The sequence below is a fragment of the Eschrichtius robustus genome, chromosome 4, assembly GCF_028021215.1.
Source record: "Eschrichtius robustus isolate mEscRob2 chromosome 4, mEscRob2.pri, whole genome shotgun sequence".
Classification (NCBI taxonomy): Eukaryota; Metazoa; Chordata; class Mammalia; order Artiodactyla; family Eschrichtiidae; genus Eschrichtius; species Eschrichtius robustus.
Window position 1 is genome coordinate 60,273,321 of NC_090827.1, and position 23,147 is coordinate 60,296,467.

General features: G+C 36.8%; 1 protein-coding gene across 1 annotated transcript in view; it reads right to left on the reverse strand.

The window, feature by feature from the left end:
* The window catches only part of USO1 (USO1 vesicle transport factor), an 88,831-nt gene that overhangs the window by 2,766 nt on the left and 62,918 nt on the right, over positions 1–23,147 (reverse strand). Inside the window, exons 10-22 of the mRNA XM_068542808.1 lie at positions 22,638–22,778; positions 20,717–20,805; positions 20,166–20,320; positions 19,343–19,554; positions 11,370–11,480; positions 10,919–11,037; positions 10,584–10,765; positions 10,194–10,315; positions 7,564–7,702; positions 5,293–5,456; positions 4,228–4,317; positions 1,655–1,753; positions 257–364 (exon numbers count right to left, since the gene is read on the reverse strand). Of these exons, the coding sequence (XP_068398909.1) occupies positions 257–364; positions 1,655–1,753; positions 4,228–4,317; positions 5,293–5,456; positions 7,564–7,702; positions 10,194–10,315; positions 10,584–10,765; positions 10,919–11,037; positions 11,370–11,480; positions 19,343–19,554; positions 20,166–20,320; positions 20,717–20,805; positions 22,638–22,778 (1,731 nt within the window). The remainder of the gene's footprint in view (positions 1–256; positions 365–1,654; positions 1,754–4,227; positions 4,318–5,292; positions 5,457–7,563; positions 7,703–10,193; positions 10,316–10,583; positions 10,766–10,918; positions 11,038–11,369; positions 11,481–19,342; positions 19,555–20,165; positions 20,321–20,716; positions 20,806–22,637; positions 22,779–23,147) is intronic.

The window sequence follows — 23,147 nt, forward strand, 5'->3', positions numbered from 1 at the left end:
CGCTCGCTGCAACTAGAGAAAGCCTGCGCGCAGCAACGAAGCCCAACACAGCCAAAACAAACAAAACAAAACAAAAACCCTTCACTTGTGCCACCTTTAGTCATCCAAATAGGAATGGACGTATTGTGAGATAAAATTACACTCCATTAACTTTCTTCATAAATCTAAGAATTTGAGAAATTAAGTGAAATAAAATCAAATTTCCGGAGTTCATTTCATATAATATGCAATGAATAAAAGTTTCACCAAAACCAACCTTTAATTCTTTAGTTTCTTGTAATAATGCGGATAGTCTTCCTTCTACATCAGTAGTTTTTGTAGCTATTACAGTTTCACTCTCTCCTGGTACAGGAATTGATTTTGCCTGAAAGTAGAAATTGGAAAAAAAAATGTTTCTTTACAGTTACAATCAAAACGAGATTCCAAAGATGATTTAATTTCCTAGCTATTTGGAAATTTTCTTTCCAATAACAGAAAGTCTAATTCTTCATGTATTTACCCACAATAAAGTGCTTTCCCTGCATAGATAAGTCGCCCCTTCAGTGGAGCAGGAGGCTGAGTCAGGAGTGGCGTGGCATCAGCTCTCATCAGAGTATGAGGAAGGCTGGGGTAAGCAAATACCTCAAGCTGTGGAAGGGGCTTAGGAACTGGCAGAGGCTAAAAGAATTTTGAGGTTCATGTTAGACAAAGCCTAAATTAGCTTGAAGAGACTGTTGATGGAAATATGGACATTAAAGGTGATTCCAGTAAGGGCTCATAAAGCTTTCTATAGGGAAAGCTTCTATGGTCTTAGAGAAAACATATATATCATCATGAACAGAATGCTGGTAGAAGTACGGATGTTCCAGGTTTTGGTGAGCTCTCAGAGATGAGGAACATGCTATTGGAAAGTGGAGGAAAGGTGATCCTTGTTATATATAATGTGGCAAAGAACTTAGCTGGATTGTGTTCGAGTGTTGTGAAAAGCAGAACTTGCGAGTGATGAACTACTGAGCTGAGGAAACCTCTAGCCAAAGCACTGAAGGTGTGGCTGGTCTCTCCTTGCCGCTTACAGTGAAATGTGAGAGGACAGAGGTCAACTGAAGGAGGAGCTGTTAAGAAAAGGGAATCAGAGCTTGAAGATTCAGAAGACTCTCAGCCTATCCCTATTGCAATAAATGACAAAGCACGTTCTAGTGAAACATCAAGGGTGTGCCTGGACAGCCATTTGTGAGGCGGTTACTCGTGCGACACGTGGACACAATCAACCATCTCTGTAGAAGCTGGAATAGAGACGTGGTTCCCCAGGAGGGATCCAGGAGGACCCTGCTTGATGGCTTGGAACCCTGTGACTTGCATGGGTCACCAACAAGGTTTCTGACAATTTTATACCAGCAGAAAACCTGCCAGGTTAGACTGAAGGAGACAAAGATGGGGTGAAATATAAAATACCAACAAAATGAACCGTAAGTAACTGATTAAACTGACCTGGTGAGTCTGACTATAATATGGCTGTCCTCATGGCCAAGAAGCCTATGTGACTGGAACTCTGGCTAATGGATAACCTGAATGGAAGGTGCTATCTGACCAATCTGCTTCTTTTCCATAGTGGCTGATAAATAACCTTTCAACCTTGTGTTTACTACTTTTGAGAACAAAACAATAATTAACTTACAAATGTTTCTGTTTTCTGTAACAGCTCTTGCTTTTCTGTCTGTAGTTTGGTGATCTCCGAAGACTGTGAGTTTAACTGAGACTTTAATGTTGCCAGTTCCTAAGAGACAAAAATACTTAAGTTGTAACATTAAATAGCATTAATTTCATCAAGGAAATGTCTACTTACAGCAAGAAATAAAAAATTATTTCCTTTCTTGGCCCTTCTCTCTAAAATCACAACTTCCAAGTTTTAAAATTTAAGTGGAAGAACTACTGTTGAACTTGGTGGGTTCAAGATGGAGAATTAAACGTGTAGATTAAACATGTTCACCTCTGCCTCCTTGCGAGATCCAATGTAAAAAATAATAAAGGGAGGGAGGAAGGGAAAGAGGAAGGAAGGTGGGAAGGAGGTAGGGAGAGAGGGACAGAGGAAGGGTGGGCAGGAGGGAGAAACCCACAAGGACAGAGAGAGTAAGAGAAAAGAAAAGAGCAATAAATTGGGGAATTTCAGAAAGCAAACGACAGTGGCAACTGACTCAGCACACGTGAGACAGCTGGAACGTAGGCTGACCTTTTAGAAAGCCATGCTGCTACCTGACTTACAATGCATAACTACCAAAGGGCCTGGGATGTTTTGGAAAGTGTGAGTAAAAATGGAGTCAAAAACAGCAGGGTTGGTTGAGAGCCGGCTTAGGAATAGACCACCAAATCCCTGTCCTAATCTCATGCATCAGGTAACTTTTCCTTTTCTCCTGGTGGAAGATTAAAGGTATATTATTTGAAAAGGGCAAAATAGGATGGTTTTAGACTAGGGGGCCACCAAACATAGATGAAAGCATTAGACTGCCCTAGCAGTCCAGTGGTTAAGACTCCACGCTCCCAGTGCAGGGGGGCACAGGTTCGAGCTCTGGTTGGGGAACTAAGATCCTGCATGCCACACAGTGTGGCCAAAAAAAAAAAAAAAAAGGTACTGTAGTGAAAGTGGCAGAATTAATTGAAAGTTTATATATTATAGATGTTGAAATTTCCAAACTTCTTGCTCTCTCCCTCCCCCCCCAGAAAAAGTACAGGAAAATAAAGCAATTGTAACAGTGGTTTTCCACTAGGGCCTATCTTCCCCCAAGATATCTGGCAGTGTCTGGAGATATTGTGGTAAGTAGTGGGATGCTGTCATGTAAAAAGCTTTTTTACTCTCTTAAAACTTTCTATCATGTACATACACACCTTTTCTTTGATTGCTTTTTTTCGGTTGTCAAAATGAGTCATGTAAACATGGAAATTATGAACCTTTTTGGTTTTCTTTTTATACCGTATTTTACTACGTATTATAAAAAAACAAAACTGTCATTTAAAATATATCTTTGGGGCACTTCCCTGCTGGTGCAGTGGGTAAGACTCTGCGATCCCAATGCAGGGGGCCCGGGTTTGATCCCTGGTCAGGGAACTAGATCCCACATGCATGCCACAACTAAGGAGCCTGCGTGCCACAACTAAGGAGCCCATGTGCCGCAACGAAGGAGCCTGCATGCCACACTAAGACCTGGCGCAACCAAATAAATAAATAAATAAATAAAATTTAAAATATATCTTTGGGAAACACAAAAAGTAAAAATTTTTACTTGGGATTTACAAACTAAGGGTATATATTAATAACTTAATTCCCTTTAATTTTAATATAGTTCTAGAATTAATAAAATCAAAATAGATATCACTCTTCCTCACAAGAAGGAAACATTATGGACACATATTGGAGAGTTGTAAATCGTTAATGACAAATTATTATTATTATTTTTAAATAATATAATTTAAGTAGATTGTAGAATCTACTCTGGGGTACAAAGACACTATCAAAATAAGACATTTTGTTTCTCTCTGTCTGGTCATTCCCATCAGATCAGACATGTCAGTGGGTGAGGACCAGCTGGCTACTGGAGGGAGAAGGAAGTTAGTCCTAGCTTGGCCAGGCTGTTCACTTCTTTCTTTAGCATCACTTTTTTTTTTTTTAAAGAAACATATATTCCTTTTATAAGAAAGGAAGGAAGGAAGGGAGGATGGAAGGAAGAAAAGGCTTATTTGCTTTTCTAAACAATATAAATTACTATAGCAGAAAAAGTTTATTTTGCTTTTTAGCTAGAGTCATCTAATTGAGATATACACAAGTTTACTTCCTGTTTTTCCCTTTTCCAATTCTAAAAACCAACATTTTTCTGGATAGAATGACTTAAATGCCCAATACATTTAATCAACCAGTTATCATGAAAATTAGGCATAAGACTTTATATCTTCATATTTGTGGCTTATAAATACACTTAAAGTTTCCTTAATTGTTAGTTTACTGATAATCTATAAATAATCTGGGTAAGATGCTGAGATCTGTTAAAAAGAACATCACCGAAAAATAAAAACACAATATAAAGCAAAATACCATTACTGTATAATTAAAACAGTTTCTGGATTTTCAAATGGCTGTCTTCACTATCAAATTTTGCTTACACCTGACAAAGCAGTTCTAGATTAATGGAACTGCAGTGCTGTTATGCTATTATAATTAAAACAAGACAAAACAGAGCTTGGATCAAGCTGAAAAATGACCTGTTTTAATTCTGCAATTTGTTCAGAATCTCTTGCTGAAGCTGTTGCTGAAGACTGTTCATTTGTGCCAGGTGATGGTTGGGATGATTTCTACAAAGAGCATAGAAATAAACTATGAAATAAATTCAGTTTAAAGAGAGAAAAAAAACCGAAACTGTACACATATAAGCTATGTCTGGTATACGTTTACCAAAAACTTTCACCTTGACATTTTAAATTTTATACCCAAAATAACATTTCAACATAGCACATATTGTCTACAAATTTTCCATAGCTAATAAGTTTATACTCATACCAAGTAATTTATTAAATCTAGGCACTTAACTGAGGTCATACGAAGAAAGAGCATAAAAGCAGGTATTTATTGAGTGATTTCCATGTATTAAAAGAACCTTATACAGGGCTTCTCTGGTGGCACAATGGTTAAGAATCTGCCTGCCAATGCAGGGGACATGGGTTCGAGCCCTGGTCCAGGAAGATCCCACATGCCGTGGAGCAACTAAGCCCGTGTGCCACAACTACTGATCCTGCACTCTAAAGTCCACGAGCCACAACTACTGAGCCCGTGTGCCACAACTACTGAAGCCCATGCGCCTAGAGCCCGTGCTCTGCGACACGAGAAGCCACTGCAATGAGAAGCCCGTGCACCACAGTGAAGAGTAGCCCCTGCTCGCCGCAAGCAGAGAAAGCCCACGCACAGCAACGAAGACCCAACGCAGCCGAAAGTAAAAAAAATAGAGATTTTTAAAGAAATTAATAAAATCTACCTTTAAAAAAAAATCAATAAAAGAGCTTTTAACAGAGCATCTCATTTAATTCTCACAGCAATGAGACAGATATCACCACCACCGTTTTATAGCTCAGGAAACAAGTTTAAAGAGGTTAACTAAGTTGCTCAAATTCAGTTAGCTAGGAAGCACTGAAGCTTTAGACAGTCTGACACCAGAGCTCATATTCTAAAACCTTAATATGATACTGTAGCTTAAGGGATCCAGAAAAATAAACAAGCTGGATAATGAGAATTATTCTTGACTTCCTGTTTAAAAACTGTCAACGTTCACTTACCAAATTTTCAATGAAAGAGTCCTTTTCAGCCAGTTGGCTTTGTAGAAGTTCCTGATTACTTTTTAATTCTTCTATCTCTTCTCGCAACCTACCAACTTCTTGTGGCTGAATACCATTCATCTGAGCCCCATCACTGTAAGAACCTTGATGCTGATTGTCTTTTCCTATTAGACAGGCATAAAATTTGAAAAGCCAGCACGGAACTTTTCATTTTTTGAATTGACGATTGAAGTATAAAATAAATACATACTTTCCTTAGTAATTACTTTGGTAGGATTTTTGTAAGCACATTTCATCTTTGCAAAATAGTGATTTTTTTTTTCCCCAGCCACGCCGTAGGTGCGGCATGTAGGATTTTAGTTCCCTGACCAGGGATCCCAATGCCCCCTACATTGGGAGCATGGAGTCTTAACCACTGGACCGCCAGGGAAGTTCCGAAAAATAGTGTATTGATAAAAATAATGAACTGATATTTTCAGGGTTTCTGGGAAGAAAAACAGCATAGTCTTAAGACTAAACTGCATGGTTTAGTGATCTAAGATTAAGAATTACAGTAGTTTACCTATTGCACTGTTGGTGGGAATGTAAATTGATACAGCCACTATGGATAACAGTATGGAGGTTCCTTAAAAAACTAAAAATAGAACTACCATACGACCCAGCAATCCCACTACTGGGCATATACACCGAGAAAACCATAATTCAAAAGGTCATGTACCAAAATGTTCACTGCAGCTCTATTTACAATAACCAGGACATGGAAGCAACCTAAGTGTCCATCAACAGATGAATGGATGAAGAAGATGTGGCACATATATACAATGGAATATTACTCAGCCATAAAAAGAAACAAAATTGAGTTATTTGTAGTGAGGTGAATGGACCTAGAGTCTGTCATACAGAGTGAAGTAAGTCAGAAAGAGAAAAACAAATACCGTATGCTAACACATATATATGGAATCTAAAAAAGGTCATGAAGAACCTAGGGGCAAGACGGGAATAAAGACACAGACCTACTAGAGAATGGACTTGAGGATATGGGGAGGGGTAAGGGTAAACTGGGACAAAGTGAGAGAGTGGCATGGACATATATACACTACCAAATTTAAAATAGATAGCTAGTGGGAAGCAGCCGCATAGCCCAGGGAGATCAGCTCGGTGCTTTGTGACCACCTAGAGGGGTGGGATAGGGAGGGTGGGAGGGAGGGAGACGCAAGAGGGAAGAGATATGGGGATATATGTATATGTATAACTGATTCATTTTGTTATAAAGCAGAAACTAACACACCATTGTAAAGCAGTTATACTCCAATAAAGATGTTTAAAAAAAAAAAAAAGAATTACAGTAGTTGAAATTCCAATTCTGTCAATTAATATAAGGGAAAATAAAATCCTTTAAAGATTCTTCACAGGGCACTTCCCTGGTGGTCCAGGGGCTAATACCCTGCGCTCCCATTGCAGGGGGCCCAGGTTCGACCCCTGGTCAGGGAACTAGATCCCACATGTCATAACTAAGAGTTCGCATGCCTCAGCTAAAGATCCCACATGCAGCAACTAAGACCTGGTGCAGCCAAATAAATAAATAAATATTTTTTAAAAAACTTCACAAAGGAATAGCTTTCTATATGGACTAAAAGAACTGACAAATTATTGTCATAAATAGAGGAAGTAAAAGATATTTTCTTCTGAAAATTTTGGTCACCTTCATATAAATAAAATTAACTATATTTCTAAGTAGCTAGCATTCCAATCATAAGCAGTATAGAATGAGACTATTTACAAGCATTTGCGTTCCTAGCATGTGCCAGGCACTGAACTAGAATTTTATATATATTATTTCATTTAATTCTCAGATGACACAGGTGCTTCTATCAGCTCTGTTTTGCAGATAAGAAAATGGAAAGGTTAGACCAGTCAACAGGCTGGCTCAACTGGCTAGACATTAGAATCACCTGGGGAGCCTGAAATTAATAAGCACTGATGCCTGGACCCAACCCCCAACTAATTAAATTAGAAACCTCAGTGGGGTTTCAGTATTGGTATTAAAAAAATAAAAATCTCAGGGGATCTTAATGTATAGGTAGCTAAGGTTGAGAATCAATGGATCAGATCATCAAACACAGAGCAGAGAGCCTGGACTTCAAACTCTGACTTACATGTTTGTCACAGTGATTAATTTAAGGTTACAGAAAGACTAGTCCACAAGAATAATCTGTCTGACTTTGTCCAGCTCCTGGGGACACTACAGCAGGAATGGCTAGATACACTTACCTAGCTGTACTTTAAGAAGATTATACTGATCCTTGTGTTGCTGAATCTGAGATACTTGCTGTGTGACAGCTGTCTGGAGCTGTTCGTTTTGACATTTTAACGTAGAAATCTGCTGCTTCAATTCCTCAAGTTGCAGATCCTGTGAACCAAAACGTAATTGAAGTGTTTTAAATTCAGACTAGTTAGCATTAAGGGGATGAACAAATTAAAAATCAGAGATTATTTTGGGTGAGGATGTTAAACTACTCAATATTTCCAAAAGCATTCAATAAATAAGCAATAACACATTAATATATGCACCAAGGCCAATTAACATGCAGCAGAACTGTAAGATTTCAAGGCCCCATTATATGGCACAGTCTGCAATCTCACTGTAATTTTGGTTTGGGGGTTGGGGGAGGTCAGTTTTAAAAACTTCATTTTATGGTCCATCAAACTATTTAAGATATTTATACCAAACTATTTAAGAAGCTTAGTATATGTATATATATGTATGTACCTCTGTTACTTTTAACGTTAAAAGACAATCATATAACAGAACATTTAGAATTCTGAAAAAAAGGTTTCATCTCTTATCACCCTAGTGTAACTAGTTAGAATTTAATCTATGCCTTCATTTTCTTCTAATTCTTTCCAACCCAGGTTTTTTAAACTTGTCATAATCCGTCCACATACATTTTGTAACCTTTAATTTGCTTACTATTCAATCAAAATTTCCCAATATTAATCAGTAGATGCAATGTAATTTATACTCAAAAGCAACACTGAGGTTGCTCTCCATTTTTCTAAATGATAATATCATTACAATAAATATTTTAGTCCATATAACTGTTCTCCTGAATTTTGGAGAATTTCCTTAGGATGCATTATCAAATGTAATTCAAAGTTTATATAAACATTTTGCAGCTCTCGATGTTTGTTGCCTAATTGCCAAATGGCATTAGTTCTAAGTGATGAGAATATTTAAAATTAACATTTCTAAAGAAAAGTGATTATAGTAATTGTGTCAAATCACTCTTTTCTTCTTCCAAATCAACCATATTTATCACCTCCAAGTGCAGGCTATAATATCACATTCCAAGTATTTATTTCCCATTGCTCTAAAAATTACATTTTACCATCTGGAAATGACGCCAAATTTGTACTAAGACAGATGAAAAATCCTAATAACCATGGGTAGTGTAATGATTCAAATTTGGATCGTTCAAAGATGATTCTAATTTACTAATGTGCTTATAAACTGAAAAGCTCAGACTGAATGCTAAAATACACCACTAGTATATTTTTATTCTTTCTGAGAATTTCATTCTCAACAATACAGATTGTGGGGAAGAGAAGAATACATAGGCAGCTCTCATTTAGAAGGCTCTACACAAAAGCTCTTACTAGCCACACCTGCCTCAAGCTGTCACAATCAGCAGGGGGTGGAGGGCAGTGCAGGGAAGGGGTAGCAGCCTGCCCCACATGAGATGCCCCCGTGTACTGTTTTCATGACTCTGGAATTTTAACACCATAATTCTGCAGCACTTTCTAGGATTCCATTCCAATAACGGTATATATACCACAGTGAGGAATTAAATGAGAGAAGAAAACCAAGAAACATCCCGAAGGAATGTAATGGAAGGTTTAAGGTGCTCAACCCTGCGCAAGTGTGGGGTTCATCGGTATCCTGCAAAGGAAATGTCAGCTGATGATTTTGAAAATGTAGTTTCAACTTAACTCATCATGACGCACTCTAGTACATCAGCTCCCTCTCGTTCTATCTAATTTAATGTCATCTATTCGGGTGCGCAAGACAGAGATCTAAGGATCGTATCTGACCCTTTCTACCCCCCCTCGTCCCCACGTCCGATCACTACCAAGTCCTGTCAGTTTTATCTTCTTTGGTTTCCACATTTCTCAGGACCGTCCCCTCTACACCACACAGTGTGAGCTTTAGAGTCCCAGTAACACACATGTATTTGAATTCTGTTCCACCAAGCACTGAGTGACCTTGGACAAGTTTAAATTCTCTAACTCTCTGATTCCTCATTTATTCTGAACTGCAGATGTCAGCTACTTTGTAGGGATGTTGTGAAAAGTAAATAAATGAGATGGCGTTTAACTGTATTCGGTGAGCACCCAGAACACAGTACACAAAACAGCAGCCGCTATCATCATCGTCAACCGTCAGTTTCCCAATTTCCACCCACCACCACCACCTCCTCCTTGGGCTCCCTCCCTCTAGCCTTGCCTCTCAAATTCTCTTTCATACAGCCAACGAGTGTTCTGTGTCCATGCCAGTAACACCTCTCGTCCCTCTCTCTGCTTCTGCCTAGCTTACTCATAGTTATCCTTTTAGGACTCAGCTTCTCTGTATTCTCCAAGCTCCTGCTCCTACCTAGCTAAATTAGGTGCCTCTCAATGCTGCCACATACCTTGGATTACCTTTACCACTAGACTTGCTTAGCACATACTAAGCTCTCAGTTTGTTGAATACTCAGATGCTTTTGAATTATTTAGGAAAACGATGAGTATTACTTTGTGTATCCTCTTGCATTTGGAAATGCCAAGAGAAATTCCTCCCTAAAGTAAAGAAGTATCTATACTTTTAGTATAACAGAGATTGTATACGATTTATCAGTACGTACTTGCTCTCGAATCATATTTTTGTAGTGAGTCACAATACTGTCATGCTGCTCTAGTGTTTTCTTCACCTCTTCTTCTTTTTTATCTTCTTCACTGGACTTATAAATAGCCTTAGTTATCACACCTGTAAAAGAAGACTTATTTAAAATACTGTTTTATTATTAAGACTTAGTCAGTAAAAACATATGGCCTAACTGCATGAGAGATAAGAAATCATCTTTCCAATCTTACTGAATGCCAAAAGTCCTTAAATGGGCCACAGACCAAGAGCCAGGGAAAAAAAAATACTTTTAGGCTTATCATATAATCTGCATGTATCCAGAATATACATATATAATATAATCCTAGGTACTACTTTCTAATGAATATCAAGATAAACTTTGTTGTCTTACCTTCAAGTTCTTTTACCAGCTTTGTAAACTCATGATCAAATATCATGTATTCTGGACTGGGGAAGTTCGGCTGGGGTTTCTGAGATGCTCTGGAATACAACTCATGTTTGCTAATAAATCCCAGTTTCTCTATGAAATTCTCTTTGCCAATCCTCTTCTCTATCAGTTGTTTTAGTTTCTCTCTACAGAGATAAGCATATTGAGATGCTTAAAAAAAAAAAGTCATAACAAAACATAAAAGCTTGGTCTACATTACACTTTGGCAGAAAAAATTTATCATTATCTCTTGATGACATTAGCAAGTCATTTTCCCCTGGCATTTTCCCCTTACTTACTTCATATAGCTCTCAAGTGAGTTATCATTGAAGTAAATCGAAATGCCCAACAGAAGAGCACATAAGCCTTGGACCAACTGTTCTTCCTCTCCAAGATTTTCTGCAATTTGTCCTGTAAGCTGAAATCTTTGTTAAGAAAAACTAATGGTTCATAATATCCAGAGTACTTTGTTTTACAATTTGAATTTGACATGTATTTCATGTAAGAGTTTCTACAAAAATTTCTATACACAGTCCGAGCAAACATAAAACAATGGTACATGTACACACACACACACACACACACAGCTTAAGTAAGCATCGGTGTCACCTTAACAGTTTAAAAAGTTGCAACATAGATAAAGAGGATTCAAATATTTGGGGCATGGAGCTAACTCTAATTGAGAAGAAGAAATAGAAAAGATAAAAAAGGTAAATACTTACATGTATCTTACTAAAACATAAAGGATACAAAGGGAACATTGGCTGAATTGTGAAGAAAATGTGTTACTGCAATGGGGCAGTTGCTAAGCCAGGTACAAAGCAACATTAGTAATCCAACTCTTGTCTGTATTTTGCTTCCCTGCAATAAACAAGGTGGCAGAAATCTTGTTTTATTTTTTTCAGACTTAAAGTTGCCCTAAGATCCCTCCCCATCTGCATAAAAAGATATTTAACGTCTTATAAAAGATGTGTCAGGAATCTGGATTTTAAAAATTGAACAAGAGAACGCATTCTTATGTACTCTCTGGGCTGCACTTCTCAAAATAAACAGAGAGCAGAAATTAGACTTGATCCACGCTCATAAGCATATACCAGGTTATCTAAAATACTATTAATGGAAAACTTGATATGCTAAGGAAGAAATATATGATGTGGATGCTTAAAAAATTTTATCAATCCTAAAACACTTTACAAAACATAAATTTGCTGGCAAATTTATGATGTTTCAACAGGAATTTTAAAAACAATTTTCTCATAAAGGGACAAATTCTACCTCCTTCAAAAAACATCAAGGGGCTTCCCTGGTGGCGCAGTGCTTGAGAATCTGCCTGCCAATGCAGGGGACACGGGTTCGAGCCCTGGTCTGGGAGGATCCCACATGCCGCGGAGCGGCTAGGCCCGTGAGCCACAACTACTGAGCCTGCGCGTCTGGAGCCTGTGCTCCGCAACAAGAGAGGCCGTGATAGTGAGAGGCCCGCGCACCGCGATGAAGAGTGGCCCCCGCTCGCCGCAACTAGAGAAAGCCCTTGCGCAGAAACGAAGACCCAGCACAGCCATAAATAAATAAATAAATAAATAAATAAAATTTAAAAAAAAAAAAAAATCAAGAAAAATACAAAGAAATAATCTCCTGAATTATTTAGTCAAATTTCATTAACGAATATATTTCTCTAACAAGAAAATAAATAAACCATGTTACAAACCCCCTGAGAAATGCCAAATAATGAGAAATCACAAACTTAATGGAGGAGAAAAAGATTTATTTAAATTAGCTAAGTGCCTCAAACCACTAACTATACTGCTGCCAAGTATGTTAAACAATACTGAAAACTAGCATGTCCATCAACATTACAGTTTCCTAAATTTTAATACAACACATTTGTATCTCTTATATGAGATATTCTCTTAGCTCATAATATTGCCATTGCCCACATTATATTACATAACCTGTACTTTTGTCTAAGGAAAACAAAACTTGCTTGAAACAAAATAATGGAAATTAGCACAGTAATGCATCGCTCTGGGGGTAATTTCAGAAAATATCCAAAATGCAATTATTCAAAAATCTAGACAAGGAATGGATTTAAAGTAACCATTACTGTGTTTTGAAAAATTTCTATCACTCAGCCAGACAGTTCTAATTTCATGAATCTTGATGTCAGTATCTTGGCCTTTCCATAATCTTTTTTCAAGTATATTTAATAATTAAACAAATTCAAATTAGACCTCTTCAAATGATTTGCCAAGTAAGCATTAATCAGCATGAATTTAGTTTTTACATAAGGCATTATTTTTACTTTTTCCTTGCCTTTATGTCATTACTGTCCACAATATATTTTCATGTTACCCAAGTACACTGAAGTTTAAAAATATAGTTATTCTCAACTGACTATGTGCAACAGAGAATTTACAACTAATTACTCAAGTTACAAATGTGAATGTTTTGTTGATTTCCCCTGGTTATACATAAAAAATTAATTACTGGAATACCATTTGCAGGTACCAAATATACTGACATTGTATATACAAGGGCATTCTATCAAATCACTGGCTGATGTCTGAGTAAAGAAAAATGGAATTAGATTCAATTTTGAAAAGTAGGTCCTTTGGGGTCTAACTGAAGGTTAAGAAGAGCACAGTCAAACATAACTAGTTAGAACCAGGTAGAAGACAGAATGGGGGGCTTCCCTGGTGGCGCAGTGGTTGATGAATCTGCCTGCCAATGCAGGGGACACGGGTTCGAGCCCTGGTCTGGGAAGATCCCACATGCCGCGGAGCAACTGGGCCCGTGAGCCACAACTGCTGAGCCTGAGCGTCTGGAGCCTCTGCTCCGCAACAAGAGAGGCCGCGATAGTGAGAGGCCCGCGCACCGCGATGAAGAGTGGCCCCCACTCGCCGCAACTGGAGAAAGCCCTCACACAGAAACGAAGACCCAACACAGCCAAAAATAAACATAATAAATAAATAATAAATAAAAATTAAAAAAAAAAAAAAGACAGAATGGAACACCCTGTTGACTACAGCAACAAAAGAAGATAAAGTACTCAGGAATGAGCCTAATCAAAACTGTATAAAACCTAAATGAGGAAAGTTTAAAAACACTTCTAAAGAGCACCAAAAGCAGACACAAATCAACAGAAAGACACATGTTCTTAGAGAGAACGACTCAAGATCATGAAGATACTGACTCTACACTAATTTGTAAAATTAATGTGATCCAAATAAAAATATCAACAGGTTTTCTATTTTTTTTCTGGACCGAAACAACCTGGTTTTCAAGTTCAAATGGAAAAATAAACAAGCAAGAATAACTAGAGAAACTGTAAAAAAATGAAAGAGAGCAATGAGGTGATACTACCTCATGAACAGACAGAAATCAAGGAGAATGGAAAATCCAGAAATGATCCAGCTACAAATGGAAATTTAGTATGTGAAAAAGACGGAATATAACTATCAGTGGTTACAGACAGACTTCAAAGATGTTGGCAAAACTAGAGAGCAGTTTAAAAGAGCAGAGGATCCATATCTCACACAATTCAGAGAGAAAGAGAACAAAGATTTAAATGCAAGAATGAAACCAGAAAGTATGAGATGGAAATACTGGCAAATGCCTTAACATCTTGAAGTGGCGAAAGCCTAAGTATGACTTAAAATGTAGAAGCGATAAAATAAAAGTCTGATACCAAAAAAAAAAAAAAAAAAAAAAAAAAAAAAAATCCAAAACAAAACACCAAGATCCTATCAGGAAAAATATATTTGTAACTTATCACAGACAAGGGTTAAGTTCCTTAATATGAGTTCCTATAAAGAAGAAATGATTAACAACCCGATAGAAAAATGGGCAGATGATAAAAGAGTTTAATGAAAAAACCTTCAAATGATGCATAAATATATAGAAAACTATTCAGCCTTTTAGTAAGAAAAATATAAATTAAAACTCACTGAGATAACATTTTCCACCTATCAGCAGACTGGCAAAAGTACAAGTGTGACAACACACCGTTGGGAGGCTGTGGGGGAAGAGAGCACCTAGCACACCGCAATCTTACTTCACTTTGCAAGGAGAAGTGCGAGATTCTATTAAGTGAAACAAAACAAAACACCAAGGTGCAGATCAGGGCATATACAGAAAAAACACTTCCAGAGGTAGAAGAAAAGAGTAACAGGAGGCGGGGAACTAGGACAGGGTTGGGGCCAAGACTTCGTGTATCATTTTGATTTCTAAACCATGTATTTACCCATTTCAAATTTAAAGGACTAAAGTTTTAATTCTAAGAGTGGCAGTATGGTGTCGGTGAAAATGACATTTGGTTGGGAATTAGAAGAACCAAATCTTCTACAGCCTTACTTTGGACAAGTTCAATACGCTACATGGGCCTCAACTTCTTCATTTAGTAAACAGAGGTGGTTGGATTGAATGATCTCAAAGAGGTTAAGAGGATAGGTTCTGAAGCCAGGATACCAGGATTCATATCCTGGTTCTAAAACTCGACAGCCATGAAACCTCAGGCAACTTACTTAACTTCTCTTCCTCATCCTTAAACAGGGGTAAGAGTTAATACCTATCTCATGGATTATAAATGGGTTAATACAAGTAAAGAACTTAGAGAACAGCGCACGGTACACAGTGAGTGCTCTACAAATGTTATAAACTATTACCATCATTTCTAACTCTGTGACTCTACGACTCTCTACCTAGTAGCATATTAAAAGCAGAACTAATGCCCCCAATTTAAAATAGATGGCGGAAGTTTGAACTGGGAAAAGAAAAAAACGATACAATTGCTGGGAGAATTTTTTTTAAACATCAGTGAAATGCAGGCAAGTCCTTGCTTTGCTGCGTTAACAGAAATCCATGCATACTGTAAACGTGCAAAGTGAGGACTTTGTAATAATGGTCTTTTGTGCAGACTACGTTATTCTGATGTTCATCAAGCCATGATTTATAACAGGGAAAAATGGGAGATAATTAAATGTGCAAATGGTTAACTAACTTAGGGTATATCTACTTAGTGAAATATATACTGTGCAACCATATAAAGTGATGTTGATTTAGTGTTTAATAACACGGAAAATACTTGTAAGAAAAAATGCAGAATACAAAATAGAATCTAATGTATGATCACTGCTATGTAAATAAACAGTATAGGGAAAAAAAAAGCCTGAAATTTTACCAGTAGTTACCTTTGGGTAGTAGACATTATTCTCTTTCTACTTTCTATTTTTTGAAATTTTCCAAAATGAAAAGAAAAATAAACTATTAGAGAGTGCAAAAATGTTAACGTATTTGTCCAGTATACTATCATAAAGTGTTGATAATAATATAAATCCAACAAAACCCTGATCAAGCTGCTCTATCCCTCCAAACAAGTAAAATTAGAAATTGAGCAATAAAAGCTATCAAAACATTCTATTTCAGTGCTCTCTCACTTTCTCATGGATTCCTTACAATATAAACAGCTAGACCAGCTAAAAGAATGCCACACTTGGGAATTCCCTGGCGGTCCAGTGGTTAGGACTCCACGCTTCCACTGCAGGGGGCGCAGGTTCGATCCCTGGTTGGGGAACTAAGATCTCACAAGCCATGCAGCGCGGCCAAAAAAAAAAAAAAAAAAAAAAGGAAAAGAATGCCACACCTCACTTTCTGACTAAAACTATTCATTTTGTTTATGTGTTACACAAACACATTTGTTTGCATGTTTGTTTACAGGTTTAAGTCAAGAAAAAGTACCTATCTCTTCTCAGTCCCCTAGAGTTTGTGAACCGCTGACAAAAGCAAAGATTTTACAGGATGGAAGAGAACCACAGACAAAATAAACGAAGCTGAATCACCTTTAACATAAGCTACTATGTTGCCCCAATTATATTTTCTAAATAAAAATGCCTCATACTCCTACTCTGTGGATTTCAAGTTTAGTATTTTTGCATTGTTCATTTAAAAAATATGAAAAGCTAACAGTTTAAACTTCCAGTGTTTAAGCATTAAAATGAGGTTCTAGAATATTATGATCAGATTCACTTTTTAGTGGTGGCCTCTGAGGACAGAGTAATTAATAGGAAAGGGACACGATGGAACTTTTTGGGTTTCTGAACACTATGCTCTATATCTTGTTTTGGGTGGCGGTTACAGAAGTATATTCAACCATCAAAACTCATCAGATTGAACACTTAAGGTCTGTGCATTTTACTGTATATAAATTATACCTCCAAAAATTTCCCTTTTAAATGAATGACACGTATACTTATAAAGTACTTTACCTAATATAAAAAATTCTGCCAGCTAAAGCTGCCAAATATGTCTGTGTGTGAGTTATTAACATGTGTTAAATCATGCTCATACACAAAGATACAATTCCTAATAGGACCTCAGTTATTACTATCCACACTGCATAATTGAACACAAACTACGAACACAAATTCCAAATATGGAATTAAGGTACATGCCATTTTTGCCAAATACTCCAGAAAACAAATCAAAACCAAACACAAATCACACTCTCCCCCAACACGCATCAAAAACTAATCCCCAATGGTAGTGTAGCATATGGGTTACATCCAGAATAACTCAAGATATTTAAACTCTTTCAAATTACAAAATTATACTTACTATTGTATGTTTTCAATAACCTAAGTAATATAAAAGTCATCACATTCTTTCATATACTGATTAAAGACAAAATTCTTAATCCTAAATTTTACTACCTTTGAAATGGTTTCATTGGAAATAAAGAAGCAAGCTTGGGTGAAAAATCACACCAAAAAACCCAAAACCAAGGAATTCCAGAAAGTGCAAGCATCCCCAGAGGAAGCACAAGTATAGCTTCAGATTCTCATTCCCATAGTCCTTAATAACACCACTACAATACCCCACGGAGAAAAACTGGAGAGCCACGATAGAGATTAACTTGCTGACACATACAAGTGTGAGTAGAATACAACTTCAAACAAGCAGTTAAAAAAACCAATCAGCAAAACCCAAGACAAAGAAAAAGGCTTGCTGTAGGAGGAAAATGCCTAAGCCCAAACAAGTAATACATACCCGTCGGTCGATCTTATCACCCTGCAAATTATACATTGAAAATTATTCATAAATATTACTGCTTTAGAAAAATGTAAATCTAGAAAAATCCCTCAAATACAGTCTCTAGAAACCCAGGCCAATAATTTGGGACAGGATAGTTCTAATCTTTTATTATATAACAATGTATATACATTTTAGAGGAGAATAGATAATTTTATAGCATTGTCATTACTTAGACTGGTAACACACCACTATCTTGAGGATTTCTCATTATGCATTAATTGTAATTGCAATGTTAGAGTGAAGTATGTGGTGACGACTGTTGGGCGGTTAATTTCTGTTTGGCTCAAGAAAAGCTGTTACACACTACTATATATAAAATAGATAACTAATAAGGACCTACTGTATAGCACAGGGAACTCTACTCAATACTCTGTAATGACCTATATGGGAGAAGAATCTAATAAAGAATGGATACATGTATAACTGATTCACTTTGCTGTACATGTGAAACTAACACAACATTATAAATCAACTATACTCCAATAAAAAATTAAGGAAAAAAAAAAAGAAATGAACAGCTGTTTCCACACACAGCAACAAGAGAATGACAAGTATTAAATAAGTAAGGATATGAATGCTTTGGGTACTTTTAAAAAATCACTAAGAGACAAATGATAAAGATAAAATAGGCTTTCAATCAAAGTAAACCTATTCTAAGCAACAAAGGAAGTGTTCAACTCCCCATTTCAGTACTGTTAATTTTCAAGGTTTCATTTATAACTTCATATGGATAGCACTGATGTTCTCTAAAAGGTCACAATAAAACAATTCAACAAGTGTGGCAAAATTAAAAATTAAGAAGGACTCTGCATATCAGGGGGAAGGGATAGGATAATACCAGTGGACAGACCAATTTTAGACTTATGTACATTTTTACTCTCCTTGAGTGACTCTGAATGTCTATGACTTTACAGTTTTGCTAAAGCATGAACCTGAATTGTTTAACAGCAAGGCTGGCGCATGTGGGCAAATCATCTAATAACTGTAAGGGACATTCCTAAATGCCTTAGCATCCACATTTCAATGAAGCTTTGCTGTTTTCATTACGAGTCTAAAGGAATGCAAACATTTTAAGTTGTTTACCTACATCTTACTAGGTAAATTATATGCCTTGGCATTTTGAGGATTTGAGAGCTCACAGACATCAGGGGGTTTACTGTCTAACTATATAAGCATTGGAGTGGTATTTTATTTTTGTTTTCTGAAAGGAAGATCAATTGCTCTGGGAAGAGAAAGAGCAAGGTGCACAGCTATGAACCACTCTATTCTATTCCCTCTCACAAATGACCCGAATTCAGCTATTAAGCAGAAACAGAAAATGACATGCAAGAATTGTGTGGATGATATAAAAAGAAAACAAATCCAAAAAAACCACCTTTCTGTCCAGAACATGTGTTCCCATCGTGATGCAGACCTTATTCACAATTTGGCAAAACCATTCTTATAAGAATATTTATTGCTTTCTCTCCACAAAACCGTTTCTGGTGACAATGAGCTAATGAGCAGTCCTTGCCTCTCTCCTTTTTCATCTACATCTACTAAGGACATCCTTAAATCCCTGTATCACTGACATCAAAGTGAAACTTTCTCCCCCCCCCCCCCCCCCCCACTTAGAGAAGTTTTGCTGGCTACCTTACCTGTGAAAGGATGTTGGTGCACTGTTGCAGTAAAGAAACTGGAGGGTTGCCAATACTGGTAGCAAGTTGAACCCTGAGCAATTGTTCTTTCTGGGTAGCATTTTCTTGCAAAGCATGGGCAAGGGCCACAGCAGCACACCAGTTTGAAAGTGAATCAGTAGAAAATAAACCTCCGCATAACAACTGACCAGCTGAGACTGAATTACCTGTTGCTACAAAGATGGCAGGCAGATAAGGTAAAAATTAATTATGTTGCTTTCCAAACACACAAAAATAGTATGAAATGCTACTTAAAAATTCGTTAATTAGCAGTATTAAGTAACACTTTCAAAAGTCTGTTTTTTCAAAAACAAATGGAAAGATGGCAAAAAAGTACTTTGGAAGAAAAGTTGCAGAACAAAGAAATATTAGAATACTTTAGGCATCAAACCGATGATGGTAATACTCCAGAAATTATTACCTTAATGAAAAACTACATTTCTAAAACAAATTCAAGGAAATGCAATATTTTAAATATTCTATTACATTCTAATAGTCTACATTTAAATATCTACTACACACTTATGATATATTTTACCATTAAAAGCTTAAAAGACAATTACTTACTTTAAAACTGAAATTAGAATTAAATTATTTACGGGACTTCCCTGGCGGCGCAGTGGATAGGACTCTGCGCTCCCAGTGCAGGGGGCCTGGGTTCGATCCCTGGTCAGGGAACTAGATCCCACATGCATGCTGCAACTAAGGAGCCCGCCTGCCGCAACTAAGACCTGGTGCAACCAAATAAATATTAAAAAAAAAAAAAAAGAATTAAATTATTTACCATCAATAGTGGAAGGTAGAAGCGTTGACACAATTTCTCCTTGTCCTTTCTGATTTTTATATAAGAAACACTGGAAACAGTAGAGAACAGCACAGCGCAATACAAATGGCTGCCTTTCATTAACCATGGACATAAGAAGTACTACAATGGCTGGTCTGTTGCATTTAAAAAGAAAAGAACAAAAAGAAACATTGCAATCCAGGTACACAAATCAATAACTAGCCATTTTTATTGACTGAAAAACCATAGCCAGAACACAAGCGAGTAACTATTTTCATCTCCATTTCACAGAAAAGATAACTGCAGCTGTGAGAAATGAAGTGATCTGTTTGCTTAAGGCACATAGCTAGGAAGTGATACCTGAGCCCAAATACATAAGTTCCAAAGACCACAAACTCTTAAAATACCAACATATTTATCTTGTCAGATAATTTGTTTCAAAACACATGACTGAACTTCTTAAAAGAATAAGATGTGTATATGAGATATCCTAAAATCCCAAAGTAAGTTTTTACTTCCTCTGTGGGATCTCAGTATTTCCCTTTTCCTACCTTGGTGGGTTTGAAGGTGCATTTACAGAAGCAAAGTAGTCCTGGTTTACTTGGCAGCCTCGAATAACTTCTGATACAGTATTAATGGTCTGTAATGAATGGGGATGGGGGAGAGAATTTAGAGAAAGTCAGTCAAGGGAAAAAACCTGTTTTCAAAAGAAGAAAATGTTATATTCTTTTGCTTTTTGCTTTTAAACGGCAAAACTTAGACACCAAAAAAATCAGTGACAGCATCACAGTCTTGTAACACTTTCTTGAGATAACATTTTAAAACATTAAGCGTAGGCCTCTAACTAAAAATAATACTTGACCACATGCATTTAAAAATCTCAAAAAACTATAATTAATATCTCCTATGAGGTAGAATCCACTTCTATGAAACAAGAAAAGGATGCTTAAAAATAAAATCAGAGAACAAATTTAAAACGTAACAAATTAAAAATTCAATTTAAGGTTGAAGTTGAAAAAACCTCCAAGAAAACAGAATAAAAAGACAAACTGGATCCAGAAAGTCCAACAATCTATTAATAGAGTTGCAGAAACAGAAAAGAGGAAATGGTCAAGGAATACGTAAAACATCCTCAGAACGGAAGTACTTATGTCTCTGGCTTGAAAGGGCCCCAAAATTATTGGGGGTGGGGTGGGGTGTGTAGTACAGCACATCACCAGTAAATTTCAGAAAACCATAAACAAAGAAAGATTGTAGAGAGAGAAAGCAGGTTACACAAAAAGGATGACGATTCAAAATGGCTTCGGATTTCTTAACAGCAACACTGGAATAATGTTCTAAAAGTTGAGTGTTAATGATTTCCAATTCTGAATTCCATACCTAACCAAACATTAGAGTCATACTGCAGGTGGAGGAATGACATGAAAGAGCTAAAAACAAATTATCTTGCCATTTGCCCTCTCTCAGGAATTTAAATAAAATAAGATAATGAACCAAGGGGTGGGAGAAAAGGACACAGAATCCAGACAACCAAGGAATCCCCAAGTTAAGAGAGAGGAAAAAGGATCGTTGGAGGATGGTGAATGAAAGTCCCAGGATAAGAGATGTGTGGCAGAAATAGAGAATAAGCAGCCCATGTTGGAGCAGGAGGATGGGGGGCTTCCAGAAGAAGGTCTGGAATGGGGAACAATGTGTTAAGCACATGATAGTGTTAATATGTATAGATATATAGAAAATCCGTAAAATGAAAAAAGAATACTATTATAACTCAGGAAAGAAAAAGGGTTATTAAAAAAAAAGATATGGGGCTCTATTTGGCTTAGCAGGAAACAGTATTGGAATAGTCATAAAACTATAAACCCTGATTATTGATTTAAATACAAATTACTGGGGTGACAAGGAGGAAGTAAAGTGGGAGGGTTATATAGGGGGGAAGTGGGGCTTAGGGTAGGGAGGAGGGAGTCCAAAGACAGTTTTTGCTATAAAACTTTTACTATTATCTGTGCTTTTAATATGCATGTGTTAATTTGAGAAAAAAAATTAAATAAACTAAACCTTTCTTTTTTTCAAACTAACTTCTTTTTCTTAATAGGCAGGAAACAGAAAATGCCATATGTCAAGGAAAAAGAGTTTATTATTCTACGAATAAGACTCAAATCTTACTTGACTAAGTCATACTCTGCTCAAAATTAAAAACATAAATCATACTGTACACTCCTGTTGAATACAATAAAATTAATGAGAAATCTTCTAAGCTTTAACATTATTTATATATTATTAAACTTGAGAAATGAATACACCTTTTGGAATTGATACTGTCATCATTATGCTAATATTTTATAGGGTCAAGAAGGAATTTAACATACAAGAATGGTTAACAATTCCTATTTTTCATTCAGCTGATAATCTAATTCTTCCTAGGCTTCCTGACTTCAGCTTCCACAGAGTAGCCTCTGCCTTTATTTGGTTTACCTCAGTCAGGATATCAGCAGGAACTCCAGTGGCCATTAGGATAGTGCAAAGCTGCTGCAGTAAGCCACACTGGAACATAGCTTTTTGGCAGCTACTGGTAGCACCGGGAGGGTTGTTTGGAGAAACCAGCACACGAACAAGCTGCGAAAGAAAGAGAACACAAAATCTGTCTTTTAAAGATTTGAAAAGTCTTGAGACAAATTTGATCTATATGAACAGAAAACCTATGTGAAGGATTCCCTCAACTGCTCAGCCAGATCTAGGAGCTCTTTCCTTCATGCTCTCATGGCCACAGTTCTGTTACAGTACATACCACATTATGCTATTTCCTTAATTTTATCTCCTTCAGGTCATTGTGAACTCCCAGAGAGCAGAAACTGCCTCAGTCATTTTTTGTATCCCAAACAACAAGCACGGTATTTGTAACGTAGTCTGTATTCAAAAAATGAATAAGTAAGAGGATGGTAGATTTCTTATGGAAGTAAGGATGAAAGACCTAATCATAAAGCA